Genomic DNA, 15,585 nt, shown 5'->3' with positions numbered 1-15,585 from the left:
AATGTGTCAGTTTCTTGTGTTATATTTACACACAAAAGGTCTAGGGCATTTTAGGTCATTTCCACTTCAGGGGATATCCCTGTTCTCGCTATCATTAGAGTATGAGTCACTCCTGAACCTTAAGAAGGGATTTAGTGGTTCATAAAAAGAAAGTCTGTTAAGCTCTTAGCACAGCTCTACTCCTTCACTGCCATTTTCTATGAAATTATCAGACTATTTCTAGAGGAAAATGGGGACTTAATGCATTTCTTAAAGACTAAGGAGAAATACAGACAGAGAGATGAAACCAGAGTGAGATAAGTATGATTCCTGTATCATTAATGTCAATAACACGTCTGCAGTATCTGCTGAGGATGACAGCAACAGGCACCGGTGGATCCTGTGCCAGGCCAGCAGTCATCGTTTCCTGTCTGAAGGACAAACAGGAAAACTCCTGTTTGCAGCAGGTCACTAGAGGTCAGGTAAAGGTCAATCAGGGGAGTGTGACCGGGCTCATTTTGAGCAGCACTCAGCATCTGCTCTTGCTGAGTCATGAGGGTATTTATACGTTTGTCACTCTTTTGTTATCTCCCTCTCTGTCCTGTTTGACTGTCTGTGTTCTGGCCTGGGCCTTTTCAGGGGGATTTAAAATTTGCTGCACTATAAAATGCTTCTTCTCAGTGATAAACTGTGCCAAGATAGTTGTGGCTTTATCAAAGTTAATACCTGTCATAGTAGTACTTGACAGGATCATTTCATTTTATTGATGTATTGACAAAATAATGTATGGGGAATATTGTATGTATGTATGTATGTATGTATGTTGTATATTGTCATGTTTGTATTTGATTATGCAAAGTCATTTAAATAACTGTAGTGTGATACTAAAGTACATAAATTAACTAACAAGCTAATTAGCCATAATAGTATCATCTTAATCTGTTAAGAATCCAAGAAACATATGGTAGCACAGTACTGTAGATACAGTTTCTATTAACAAACTGAATTTACAGCAGTCCTGGATCCAAAATAATATTTGTTTGTTCATTCATAGTGACATAGGGCATCACTTATAAATATATAACCTACCTGAAATAAAGTGACTGATATAATTTTACAGCTGGACCGGACTTATCAGGACCACCGTGCACACATGTGGCCACTGCACCGTGCACACAACCATGTTTTACCTCTGTAACTTGCAAAGAGTTTATAGAGTAGTTTTGTGGAGGTTACCGTGAACAGCATGGTCCTGTTCTCCCGCAGGCTGGTGGGCTGGACTTCAGCGGAGCGGGCAAGTGCATCAGTAGTGTTGTTGTGAGAAATCTCAGGTGAGAGTCCGTTCTCATCCAGATCCTGCAGACAGGGGAAGCTGGGGTCTCGCTTGAACAGGACAGGGCGCTTCCCGGCGGTGGGGCTCCCCGCAGAACCATTACCGACAGCAGCGCTTCCCAGTCCATTGGATTGGAAGGCTAACGCCCTCCTCAGCCCACCCACCAACCCTCCGCCACTTCCCCCTTTATCAGTCGTCCCTGAGCCATGCAACTGGCTGAACTTCTCGATGCACTCATCGATGAGGGCGGGCGGGGCTTTCTTGTGAGCGACGCTCACACGGCCGCAGAACAGCACCTCAAACTTTTTGGCAAAAGCTGTCGGAGACATGGGGGCGACGGGGGCCGCGGAGGTCGTCGTTGCGGAGAGATAAGAAAAACGCGACTCGGAGGGGTCGGTGCCTCCGGCGGCGGAAGTTTTGTTGGGAATGGAGGTGATCTCATTGTTGCGTGCAGAGCTCTTGCCAGCCTGCCTCAATGTACTGATGATCTCAGGGACCTGGAGAGATAGTGAGGAAAAAGATAAGAACTTGTTACAACTGTGAAGAAACATTTTTGCTGCCCAATGTATGGTTATCCTAAACGAACAGATAGGGACTGAGGGAGAAAACTGAGTGCTGAGGGCCCATGTGAATATGATCGGCTGACTGTTGCCTGATTTAAGACTTCATTTTTGAATCATTACCACTTTGATCAGGAGCTTTTTCTGTGGTTTCAGTGCCATAACTCACTCAAGTCAGGCAACTCAGGAAAAATACACGTTGGTCACAACATTTAAACAAATCACCCATTATGGTCGATTGCTGTATTCACACCTTCCAAAATACACAAAACAAGGATGTCATGGCTGGTAAAATGTCAGTGTGTAAACTGTTCAGTGTATACTGTGATTTGGAAAATGTTTGGCAGCAAAACAGAATAAATGTTACTTGTACAACAGCACGGTCCTTTAATAATGCTTTCTAATGTCAACCTGCATATAGCAGTTCACAGGTGTTTCTCTTCAGTTAATTACTTTAAAGGGGATTTTTGAATGGTAGTATCTGACTGGGTGCTAACACTCAGTACGTTTACATGCAGAGGTTAATCGAGCTATGCTCAAAATTCGATTTTGGCGTCAAGTCGGACTTCTGTCTCAATATACATGCAACTGAGAAATCGAATAACTGAGGGGATCCGCCCCCTCATGCGGCGTCACCCGTTGTTTCAGCGGGTTAATACGTTTTTTTTTTTAAAAAGACGCTGAGAGAGGCTGGAGACATAGGCTCTGTGTCATGTGTCTCTGTGCAGGACTGTAGCAAATACACAACATTGTGTTGAGTACAGTCATTATACTTGGTTTGACATTAGGTACTAGCCTAAAGATTCGGGTGGACTACAAATTGTTGAATGTGAGTCAGACTGAAAAGCATTTGACAAGAAGCACAAGTGCAATTGTGATTATGGTTCACAGTCTCAACCCAGTACAGCAATGGTTTTACGCCCCCTGTCCTGTTGACTTTTCTGTCACCTCCTAAAAAAATGAATATAAACAACTTAGTAAGCTTAATAATAAATTCTCAACTGCAGTTCCTGACCAGACGCGCTAGTTTGGGCTGGATGCGCGCTGAGAATAGGATACGGGCTTCCTTTTTTCCCCTCTCGCTCTCTCTCTCTCTCTCTCTCTCTTTTTTTTTTAAATAAAACACTCTTGATGGTCGCGCAGTGTGAAATGCATTGAATCGGCGCTGATGTTGGGTTTTTTTCTTTACTTTGCCGGGTTCGGGCGGCTTCTCTGCTCCACTTGGTGCCGTCTCTACGGTTGTGGAGCATGCGCACATGCATTGTCCAGTTATACTCCCACTAAGGTGTATACATGACGGAGAAAATCGAATTCCAATCACATTATCTGGGTGTCTTAATCGGAGTTCTGCAACTCTGATTTCAGTCGGACTAAGGTGTTTACATGCACTTCAGTTGTCCAGTTATAGTCGGATTAAGGCAATAATTCGTTTTTTTCAAGTGTCATGTAAACGTACTGACTGTCCCAGCACTGAGGCCACAAATCCAGTAGCAGTAGTGGATAAACACTGAAATCAAATCATAGAGAAACAAAAACAAAATATTTCCATGTTGTAATGTGTGTTATGGTTCCCTGGAATACAGTATCCCCTCGTGACGTCTTCCTTTGTTGAAAAGAAGCCAAGGCACTCGTGTAGACTTTGCCTTTATTTGATTTCCTTTTTTCCTCTCTTCCTGTCCCATCCTTTCTCTTTTTCCTTTTTCCTCTTCACTCTCTTTATAAACTTCGCTAACCCTTTTTTCTTTGAAAGAAACAACAAAAATATAAACCCATACTGGACATTTACCAGAGTTTCCATCCAGATATGTTTGTATTGTGTGTATTTTAGGTTTTTGTGTGGAAGCTAAATGCTCTCAGCATGCCACTGTTTATATCGACCTAAAAACAAGGGTATGCACACGGCCAGATACACATTGTGACGCAGATTCAAAATACCACTGACTGAAGAAAAGGAGAGCAGATTCACTTCAATGCTCCAACAAAAACACACATTATACATTAACTCTGAGTGAACATAAAAGCACTTGGGCTTCATGGTAAAACAAATTGAAACCAGCAGCATGACACTGATTTAAAGTGGCATTTAAATTTTAAGAGAAAAAGTGCTTTTGACTTGTTGACCTGTAAAATGTCCTATTAGAACCAAATCTGCGCCTGAGCTGGAAATATCCTTTACTTAAACCTTAAAGTAGCATTAATCTATCTTTAGCTACTTAGTTGTGAACACAACATAACTTGTTTGTCTCATTAAGTTGTCGTGCTGAATACATTTGTGAACAGATGCAGATTTACATATCTATGAGACAGGGAGCTACAGTACATTAGCATTCAAGTGAGTTGTGTTTCTGGCAGCCTGGGGAATGTAAGTTCAACATTACCTCAGCTCCAAGCTTTGTTTTGTCTACATCATCTCTGTTGAGGGAAATTTCTGGCACTGAAGTAGCTAAATACTTCCCATATGTTCACACAAGTTGCTAATTTTATCTATCTGCAGCTAAAAACAGCTGCTTGCTACTGCCATTAAAGCTAACACAATTAGCTGAAAGATGATTTTAAAAAAAACACCGTTCAGGATGGGGAAATCCAGTCAGTGAGGGCCACTTTCACATTACAGGTATTTTTTTGACCCATTGTAAAAATACAAACAGTTAATTAAAAAATATCAATGTTAGCCTATATCATAAGCTTTAAAAATGTATATTTGAGGTTCTACTTCCCATAGCAATGGCTGTATGTTTAAAATAGGACACTGATCTTTACCATTATTCAAATCACATACAGTGACCTTCCGCCTGATCAGTAAGCGAGTAGTTCATTGATTCACTTTGCATATGTTAGGGTTATAACATAAAGGAGGAAAAAGGTATTTTTATCATGGAGAGACTGAGCTGGTCTCCAATCATCATCATCCTAAAAACCATGTACAGAAGAAGCAGTACGCAGTAGGAGCTCTGCCCCCTCTGTCCCTCCAAACAATGTCTCTGGCTAAAATCTCAGCAGCTCGTTATAAAAATGGAGCATGCCAACTTGAAATCTATCACCTTCTTTTAAGCTATTAAAACACACTGACTGACATTCATAAACTTGATTCAAGGACCCCAATAACTACAGAGGTTATGTACTCTGCAGATTTTGTATTACTTGGCTGTGAATATAGTCCATATAAAAACACATTCCACAATTCACAGATGTAAGTGGTAAAAAAAAAAAAAAAAAAACAGGTACTGGAAACAACAAAAATGCTTTATTGCTTTTGTCTGGCTTTCTGAATATTTACGTAAAGACTGGACGGTTCATTATTCTCTCTCTCACACACACACCTTCATACAATAATTGCTGTGTGAGATAAATCCCACTCCTTGCTATTACATCATATGTTTATTTGGAAGTGATCGAGACCAGAATGTGCTGATAAGTAGACGCTGAGGGTTGAATAAGGACGGGAAAAAATGAACTGCAACTCAGGCTAAAATCCTTCTCTATTACAACTCTTTCCATGACTAACTGAGGATTTCCATGACTGTTAAAGCAGTCTGACACATTCCTTGTGCCAACTTTAAACACAGACAAGCAATGAGACAGACGTTTTTCTTTTTAAAAGACGCTGAGAGAGGCTGGAGACATAGGCTCTGTGTCATGTGTCTCTGTGCAGGACTGTAGCAAATACACAACATCGTGTTGAGTACAGTCATTATACTTGGTTTGACATTAGGTACTAGCCTAAAGATTCGGGTGGACTACAAATTGTTGAATGTGAGTCAGACTGAAAAGCATTTGACAAGAAGCACAAGTGCATTTGTGATTATGGTTCACAGTCTCACCCCAGTACAGCAATGGTTTTACATGGCAAAGCATAAAAAATGGTTCTGTGAAAGGCAGGGGTAGCAAAAAAAAGGGTGATGTACAACATGTAGGAGATCGTCGCTACAAAATAAAAGCACCAGCTACAGCTACTTGCAGTTACAGTACAGGTAAAAACCTGTACTGCAAGTTTTTTTGATTTGTAAATACTCCAGATTGAACTCCGGTCTGCAGGCTAGCACTGACAAGCACTGATGACATCTACTGTGTTTTGTTACAAACACATTTGTGCTGGATGATCCTCCTGATACGCAGCACGGACACTGTGTTCTGTTGATTTGTGGCCTTTTGCTGATAACTGGCTACAGTCACGGTGACTAAATGCTACATTATACAGCCAAACTCAAACTAGACTAAAAAAAATCCTTCTCTACCATGACAGCGTGTACCACTGGTATTTTGAATTAATTACAATAAATAAGTATTTGTCCATCCTTTCTTAACCTTTGCTTTCACAGATTCTGTCAAGTCCTTCCCAAACAACCTCTGAGGAGTTACAGTCTGGAGACTCTTCCATCATGTAAGGCATTATTATCTTGTTGTCTGATGAACCCTTGACCTACCAGTCTGTCTTCATTTGTTACTTTTCTTTTCCTAACCATTCTGATGGCAATACACAGTACTACTTCCTGCAGCATGGTACTGTCCTGATAATGCGTCAGATAAGAGCACGTTGTAACAGTTTGTTCCAGGAATTGTTAGAATTAACTTCTTTTTTCTGCTGCAGTTTCTTTCTTTTTTTAATCCATAAGAAAAGCCTGTTTTATATGAAGTCTACATGTTTGACCTAAACTTTACTTTCTTTAACAGTTTACTGCTTCTAACACCAATTACAGCAACAACACCGACATAAATAATTGACAGCAACCTGCTGCTGCGCCAACCTACGGTACACATGCTTCTGCTATTGTTGACCCGGTTTACCACACTAGGCTGGCAGCGTATCAGACCAGGGAACAAAAAGGAGGAAGTAGACGAGCTAAGCAGAAACAGTGGTTGAGTCACACACCGGTGATGTCATTAACACGAGATGCCTGAACAGCTTCTAAATCTGCAGCCTCATAGACAAAACCTCCAGCCGGGTCCTGCTGCGTCTTGCCTCGGCATGAGGTGTGCTCACTCCTGTTCCTTCTATCAAAACAATGCCAGTGCTTCAGCTTCACAGCGGCACCCTTGGTACTTTTGTCCACCATTAACTGAGGGCTGCTCTGGATAAGTGCGTCGGATAAATGTCCCCAGTGTAACAGTTGACTTTGACTGCTGAATTTGCTCCTCTCAAAAGCTCCCAGCCCAGCAGTATTATACAAGCACTGACTGCACTACTACAAACTATATGCCACTACAACCCAGAGGGAAATTGAGCACTTGTTACTCCACCACACTTATCAGACAGCTGCACTGTTACTTTGAAGGTAGTGCATATTACGCAGCTGAAATGAAATCCACTTCAAACTGCTGAAATGTAAGCAGCAGGACAGGCACAGGTGAAATTAATATCATTAATGATGGGCCGTCGTCGTTAGTGTTAATAAATACACCTGTGATTTTCCTCCTCCAACATATCAAAACGTTGCGTGTAGTCGTGTACATGTACGCATTTCCATCCACTAAAGTTACATGCTACTTCTCGAGTCAGCTGCCAATCTGCAGGAAAAAGAAGACGGCGCAACGTCACAAGCGTGAGGAGGACAAAAAAGGTAAACCAACTGGAAGGCCGGTGGCGAAAGGAAAAGAAGGTGGCAAAAGAGAGACGATAATGGAGAGTTTTGAAGAACTAATATTCCAGGTATGTGGTCTTGGAAGAGTTGTAATAACAGCCATGACTGCTTACTTGGCCAGGTTAGGAGCAGTTCAGAGACATCGGAGAAGACAAATGGTCGGTTTAGCAACAGCCACCCTGATGGCCATAATACCAGCACCTCGTCATCATTTGCGCATATAACTTGTTCGCTTATTCTATAACACTAAAAGCGCATTCACCTATTGATACAGTAATTTTTCCACCTCCTCCTTGCACAAACACACATGATGCGCATTTGAGAGCTGATGCGCATGTTTGGCGTTTCATTTTAAGTGCAAATTCAAAATGCGCATTTAAATAGGTGGAGGAAAACATGAGTTGTGAAGCTTGAAGATGAACCACGGGTGTGAAAGTTCTTTTCTTTCTGCTATTGCTAAAACATTTTTTGAATGTAACACATGAACTTGTAACAGTATGTTTCTAGTTTAAGTAAAGGATATGTGTACCTCTTCCACCAGTAGTTAGACGGTTACTGAGAACAGGCAGCATAACCTTTATTCTGGCTGCTGTATAAATTCCAACAATGAGGTAATGCGTTCAGCCTTTGTGGTTTGTCTCTGTTTTAGTTAGAGGGATAATCCAAAATAAACGTTGAAATTGGTGGAATGTTAGCTACTGTATGGTTCAATGATTTGTTTTGTAGTGCAGCTTCAAGATTTTTCCTATAGGATTTCTTTTCTTCCTCAATCACTTATTCTTTTAAAATAAACCAGGCATATGTATCCCATGACTGTCTGCAACACGATAATGCATGATGTGATGAGTGTGAAAAGGTTCTACTTACAAATGGATTTTATACTGCAAGTGCTGTTAGAAATGCAAAGCCTTTGGCCAAAAAATAAAGTAGTTCTTTATACTGCAATAGTTACCGGAGATTTGACCTCTCCAGAATTTTTCCCTTCTCTATGAGCCTTGGAAGTAGATGAAGTTTGGCCAGAAATCCCCACTCCAATTATTAGAATTACAAATTTAAAGGATGAGGCAGCCTTATGAGAGTAGACTCTCTGAATGCTTTCTAGGATTCAATTTCAAAGGTATTTTGTAATGTTTTCCTGAAGACATAAGTGAAAGCCCAGCTGTTTGTTCTGAGTAGTGGCTGATAAGTTTGGTCTGTTGTATAATGAGGGACTGAGAAGATGAAAAAATGCTGAGGTATGTAGCCCAGTTTGTTGGCTGGTTGGTTTGTTGCTCTATTCTGCTTTTTGGATGAAGCTACTGTTAACTGTATAGCTTCTTACTATTGAACTTTGTTCAACAAAAAAAGCCAATCAAAGATGGATTTAGACCATGACAAACTCCAAACCCATTTACTGAAGCAGAAATGCAATATTCCTGGGGCGGTGCGTGGCGCATGGTTAAGGCAGCCGCCCCATGTAGAGGCTACAGTCCTCAACGCAGGCGTCCCCGGTTCGAATCCCGCGTCGGGCAGACCTTTCCTGCATGTCATTCCCCCTCTCTGCCTCCCCCTTTCCTATATATCACACTATGTACTATCGAATAAAGGCAAAAACGCCAAAAAATATACTTAAAAAAAGCAATGCAATATTCCTGTCATTAAATATGGCGTTCCTTTAAAATGTCTTTACCCACTCAAAAGCATTTTACAGTTCTCATCTCCATCTCTTCAACAGCTCCACTGCTGGCCAACCTCAGCATCCAGACACCATGTTTCTCACCCTCGAGCTTCTAGTGTCTACTTGTTTTTAATCTCGCTGCCATAAGACAGGAGTCTGTTATCTGTCCAGTAACAACAGACCTCTGTCTGTTTTTCCTCCTCCCCTCCTTGTACTCCTTCCTCTTCCTTCCTCTTCCTTCTGCTTTCACTCTTTGATTCTCTGAAACACTTGAACCTACAGATGAACTCTGTCCTTGCTCGTGCCTCTGCTCTCACACCCTCACTCTCCTTTGTGTCCTTAAGGCATCTAGGAGACACAACAACCATAAGGAGGAGGATTTGTTTCCTTTTTTGTCTTTGTCTAGACTTTTTCTCATGTTAGCCCACCTACCCCAGTTTAACTCCCTCTGCTTTCTTTGGCTGATAACTGCTCCTTAACTGCTCAGCTTGATGATGTTATCAGCCTATTCTACTTACAGTCACTCCCTTCCCAACTTCATTTTCAGTTGAAACCTCTTTCTGCATTTCCACTCATGTCCACATACAGTAATATCACAAACATGGCTGTTTCACTGAAAAATATCACACTGTTAAGATGTTGAAATACTTTTCACTTCCTCCATTTGAGAGAGATTAAACTGAAAGTAAAGTGAAGCTGAAACAATTAGTCAATTTATTCAATTAAGAATCAATAAACAATTATATGTCAAACATTTTCACAACTCATTGAGTACTGTTTATGAAAATAATCATTTGTTGCAGTACCAGTGGAGGGTGTAATGTTTCTTCCTCTTTGTGTGATCATGCAGAATCAATAACGTTTTTTTCCCAGACTTTTCTAACTGACAGATTGCAGTGGATCCCAAGCATGAACAACAACTCACTCATTTCTTTGAACGTCATCATCATGTAATTCTTGGATTTCTTATTCTAATACTTCCCCTTTTTTAAACATCCAGTCCTACAACTTCCTTCCTTTTATAGACTGCTTGTACAAGGCTAAATCATTTTGGATTTGGAGCTGAGAGAAGGGGAGTTGAGGGAGGATTTGCTCCTCAGAGAGCAGCGTCAGCTATGGCCACATTACACAGTATCTTGTTCAGTGAAACGTTTACATGAGGCTGATCTCAGACAGGAAGGCAGCTGGACACAGCCTCAGGCTGTGATCCACAGACTTGGCCTCTCACAGAGGAACAACATTGAACAAGTATAGCTTTTTTCACTCGAGCAGAATTACACAGAACTACTGTAGTGCTGACCTCGAAAAGAAGGAAGTTACACAAGTACCACCAGTAAACGAGAAGCTGCAAGTCAGTGCAATAGACAAAATAAACCTTTTAGTGTTTGTCAAAGAGAGGAAAAGGGTCAAAGGTGAGGATCATATAAAGAGCATAGTCAGACAGCTACCAGGACTGTCAGAGCCCAAAACATTGAAAATATTCACAGAACTCATGAACATCCTCTACAGGGCCTTCATCCCTCACATCATTCATCTTCTCTACTCTTTACCTACATCTGGCCTCTGTCTTTATAAACTAACTGGTCTTCTGAGCTATTTATAAGCTTGAGGGCTTCCAGTACAGCCATGTCTCCACCATTTATTCAACAGCAGCAGGATGGCATGACAAAAGGTTGGCCCAACAAAGACGGGCAATAAAACACAGTAAATTATTCCAATTCCCCACCAAAACAAAATTAAATTACAAAATAAAAAAAGTCATTTAACACTGAAATTGACTTCATGTAGCTTCAACTGTGAATGGGCAATATGTGTACAAAGTCTACACCCTGAGAAAAATGACCGGCACTGTAGTTCAAATTTACCAGACGTACTCATTAAGTATACATGACTAGATATGCCAGATTAAACCCAATGACACTAGTCAACCAAGAAAATCTACAACAATGACAAGCCAACTAAAAGGCTAACTTCTGTACTTCCCATGGTCATGCGCCTGGGTCTTGTGCCTTGTGGAGCGTAGCCAGAGCTCAAACAGGTTCAAAGTTCAGAAACCATGCAGCAGATGAAATGCATCACTGACAGAGAGTGAAACACAAAAGAGAAATTGCGGAAATGTGAAAGGTTACATCGCAGTAAAGTGTCACTGGGTGGTTGAAAGTGGTTAGCCGCAAGAGTCCAACACACTGACCTCACTCCATTTGGATTAAGGAGCCACTTCCCGGCACAAAGACGAAGGAGGCAGAGATGACGAACTCATTCAAATGTGATAACAGGGACACAATGTAGGGGCTTGTTGTCAGAGTGCTGTGCTGAGTCAGGCTGAACTCTCAACTAAGAATAAATTAGGTCAGTAAAGCTCAGAGATAACGCCCATGCTCTCTCACTGCTTTCATGTGAGGAGGCCAAAGGCGTGTGTGAGATGTACTGTAGCCTTAACACTGACAGGATGACAGGTGAGACAGGCGAACCCTGGGATGAACAAAGTGAAAGACAGGCTGCTAGGCAAACAGACACAAACAGGCTGACAAGTAGCATGGGCACACTGTCAGTTATATAAAGACAGGAAGGTGCCTCTGGTTTACTGGCTTGTTTTTACTACAGTGCAAGGACTGTGTCACATGAAGAGGGGAGGAGAGTCACATAAAAAAGAGGGAGGGATAAGCATGTGAGGACCAAGGGATTACAAGAGGGTATTGCCGAAAAGGAAAAAGGGGATCAAAAAGCCGAACATTACAGTGTCTCTTGGATATTTTGGGTCATCATTAACCAAACCCTTTTTATAAAAAAAGTATGTTGCTGTCAGGAATCAGGTACTTTCCAAGCTGCAACAGGCAGCAGTTGTTTTGCTTGCGAAAGGTTTAATGGGAGGTTGTTTAACAAGGCAGTCAGGAGGTGGTAGAGTATTTCTGTCAAGCAATGACTTTAGCAAACAATGCTCATTAGCATACATGTCTTTCTAGTGCACAACTATTAGATAGTGTAATCAAAAGCTTCCTGCAAGCTATTTCATGATTAGTTCATCAGAAAACCAATGAAAGAAAAGGAAGCTACTCTAGAATCTAAACAGTGATGTTATGTCTCACTTCAGGACAAGGCTTTAAGGGGCAGGTAAAGAAAAGGTGTCTGAAGACAGAGATCTACACAAACTTTGTGACCAGTATGGCATACCAAGCTACTTGCCTCCTGTTCCCGGAGTAAAATCCTGGCATTAGGACAAAGGCTCTGGAGGTGATATCGCCATGACTCACTCACACGCTCACTCGCATACACCTACATTTGGCTTGTGTTTACAACAGCTAAGCAGACAGGATTTTCATGTCCTCAGATTTATAGAGGGTCTTTCAGTCAGCCACCGTTTTACAGAACCAGCAGCTCTAACACCATCCAGTCAGGGGAAAAAAACTGTTTTGTCACTGGAGTGATTCAGTGCATCAAAAAAAAAAAAAAAAAACCAGGTTGAGCAACATGGTAAGACAGGAAGTACAGGAGAGATCCACCCCTGAGTGATAGACCATGGGGTTTCTCTGATACACAAGTAGTTTTCCTTCCAATTTATCATTTGGTCAGAAAGATGAAATAGATAATAGAAAAATGTCCAGCAACAGCCCAAAGGAAAACCCCTAATACCCTTATTTGGGTGGCTGTGCCAGTAAGGGTTTTTTGAAAATAGAAAACGTTTTCATTAGAAAAAAAACATGGTTCTTGTGAAATGTGATAACAATTGAATCATTTACGATCAACTTCGCAGTTAAATTGTTGCAGACTTTTCCTAAAAGATCAATAACCAATAGCAGTAAAGAATTGACAAGTGTTCTGAACACAACCAAACACATTTACGTTTTTTAGATGTTCAACATGAATCAATCTTATCTAGATGAGATTTAAGATGCAATGCAACAATCAGTCAATTAGCCTAATCAATTCATCATTACACAAAAAATGAATTGGCAACCACTGATCTTATTGAATGTTGTCTGTGCCTAAATATGATCAATCTTTGTAGCTAAAAATCCCCCCAAAACATTGTTTAAAAAAAAAAAAGTCTTCATATTTTATTTTGAATGTGTCACCTTCAAATATATTGATTATGTTTTTAATCTACTACTAAATTCAGCCATTATTCAACCAAATCTGGGTCAAGTATAACTTTACTCTTGTTTCTATTTCTCAAATGTAAATATTTACTGGTAGGCCTATCCTTCATGACATGACAATGCACTTCTTGAGTGTTGGTCAGACAAAATAAGCAAAAACTGTCTCTGACCAAGCGTTCATGAAATTTTATTACTATTTCTTAATAATTTATAGACCAAGCAATTAGTCTATTGCTTGATAAAAAAAAAAAAATAAAAATAAAAATCAGCTGAGAAATCTATAATGTAAATAAGTTACGTTACCCTGGTCAAATACATATCGACATATTTCCACATGTCCACTTCAGTACCAATGGTCAATTAATGACACTTTACATTTACATGGGGGGTGTTCTACTTTGTCTAATGTGAACAAAATAAACACACTATTTTAAGTCACATTTAACTTGTCACCAGCAGAAGCCTCAGTATTTACAACCAACCAACCACTCAACCACTCAGTAGTAACACCTTGCACCCAAAACCCTCCTGAGCAGCTCTGGTGCTGCACCAGGTCCAGACCAGGAAGGATGAACACACTCTCATGTCTAATAAACTCAAACAACAACACACAGGTTTATTATCTGGCAGGGAGACGACAAGCGTGTGCCATGGACTTCTGCTTGATAAGGACACATTAATATCGTGACATCGTAAAACTTGTGGTCGATAATGAATAATGAATTACGTTACCGAGCATGTAACGGCTGATTAACGTTACCCACGGCTAACTTGTTGAACGTGGCTAACAGCCGCTCTAAGCATAATGTTGATGCACACAGTTACGACGCTAGCTAACTGCCCACTTAGCATGGCAGGCAGACACACAAACTCAACAACAGCGCCCGAAAACGAGGCTGTGTGTGTAACTCTACTCACATCTTTCTGTTCTTGTTTGACGTTGAACAGGTTGAGCCGCTGGAGTCGCGCTTTCATCCCATCCGCCATAAACTTGACAAAAAGCCGAGATCTACACGGTCACTTCTCCGACACGGGCTGCTGACAGAGTGGGACACTTCTGTATCAATTCATTGGAAAGTTGATTTCGCTCCCTAGTGTGGCCGAGGATCCTGCGGTTTGATGTCAAGCTGGCTCTCCTACAACCACAACACGTCCTATTCAATACTATCGAAGCAAAATAACTCGATTCCTGCCCACCGGTTTGACTGCGCGCCCCTGGCTTTTATTTTGAAGGCGACGCCGCCAACTTCCGCCTGCGCTCCACCAACTGTGGCCAACCTGACGCAGCTGAATCCGCCAATACGCCGAGAGACTGGGGTGGACACAGTTCCTGTCCCGGGGCAGTCAAACTTTAGGCGGTAGACTTTTGGGTGGTTTTCACTCTGCCGTTACACGGTGGTGCAGATAATCCTCGTTGTTATGACTGAATATAAACAGTATTTCCTGTCTGCAGACAAGAGCACAGCCAATCAAGCAGGAACGCGTGCCTTTGGGAAACACTACAGGGACCGGACGGAAGCTGGGAATGATTATTTTATGTCAAGGTCTTCTCGCCCATTAGAAATATAGTCGTTATTTGAAGCTCTAAGACCTCAGCACAGAGCACTTCACACTTCTTAATGTAGTTAACTTTGACAGGCTAATACCATTTCCATGTCTTCAAAGGAAATAACAGGAAAATAGCCTACTTAACTCTTATTATTTAGTTGTAAGACTCAGTGAAAAGGCATTATGAAAAATTAAACATTAAATAGCAAACTATTGGGAATGTGTGGTTATTAAATATGTCTGTAGCCTATAGATTCTTCTGTAATTACAGTAAAATAATCATTTGAATTAATTAATTACAAATAATAAATATATAAGATATTTTCACCACAACTTTTATCTTAATGATAGTGATGAGTGTCAGCCAGTAAATAACAGCAACAAACTTTCATGCTGTGAATATCATCCAGTTACACCATGTCCTGTTATAGTGTTGAAATAATTAAAAAAGAAAAAAAAAAGTTTCACAAAAAGAGTGGAGCATACAAGAAAATGCCGTAAGTTACATGACTTGTGCCTTTTAACTGTCTGAACTCTAATAAAGCAAATAAGTCACTGATATTAATACATCCATATAAGTTATCATATTTTACTCTTATTGCTGTCAATCATTATAACAGACCACCATAAACTAACCAACTGTTCATTGCCATCTATTCAATTGCAGAACAGTTGTTCCAGTCAGAGTAAAAGTTAAATCCAATTAAAATATGTCATTAAAAAAGTATTAATAAGACGTTATTTGGCTTAAACACAAATTAGCAGCAACATTTACAGTTTTTCTTAGGTACTAAAACAATAAATTCCATTGTCTGTGCCAAATCGTCAGTGG

At 40.7% G+C, this 15,585-nt stretch overlaps 1 protein-coding gene across 6 annotated transcripts in view; it reads right to left on the bottom strand.

Annotated features, from left to right (window-relative positions):
- tbc1d1 (TBC1 (tre-2/USP6, BUB2, cdc16) domain family, member 1) overlaps positions 1 to 15,585 on the bottom strand; it is a 50,688-nt gene that overhangs the window by 29,905 nt on the left and 5,198 nt on the right. For 4 of the 6 annotated variants that reach the window (XM_085777451.1, XM_085777468.1, XM_085777477.1 and 1 more), the window contains exon 3: positions 1,216 to 1,809. In XM_085777451.1, the coding sequence (XP_085633577.1) occupies positions 1,216 to 1,809 (594 nt within the window). Of the gene's footprint in view, positions 1 to 1,215; positions 1,810 to 14,123; positions 14,735 to 15,585 lie in introns of those variants that run through there. The other 2 variants (XM_085777485.1, XM_085777494.1) reach the window with 2 other exon arrangements.

The sequence above is a fragment of the Trachurus japonicus genome, chromosome 1, assembly GCF_045865225.1.
Source record: "Trachurus japonicus isolate A0001 chromosome 1, Traja_1.0".
In the NCBI taxonomy this organism is placed as follows: domain Eukaryota; kingdom Metazoa; phylum Chordata; class Actinopteri; order Carangiformes; family Carangidae; genus Trachurus; species Trachurus japonicus.
The sequence above is the reverse complement of the archived record's forward strand: the minus strand, read 5'-3'. Positions and strand labels throughout refer to the sequence as shown.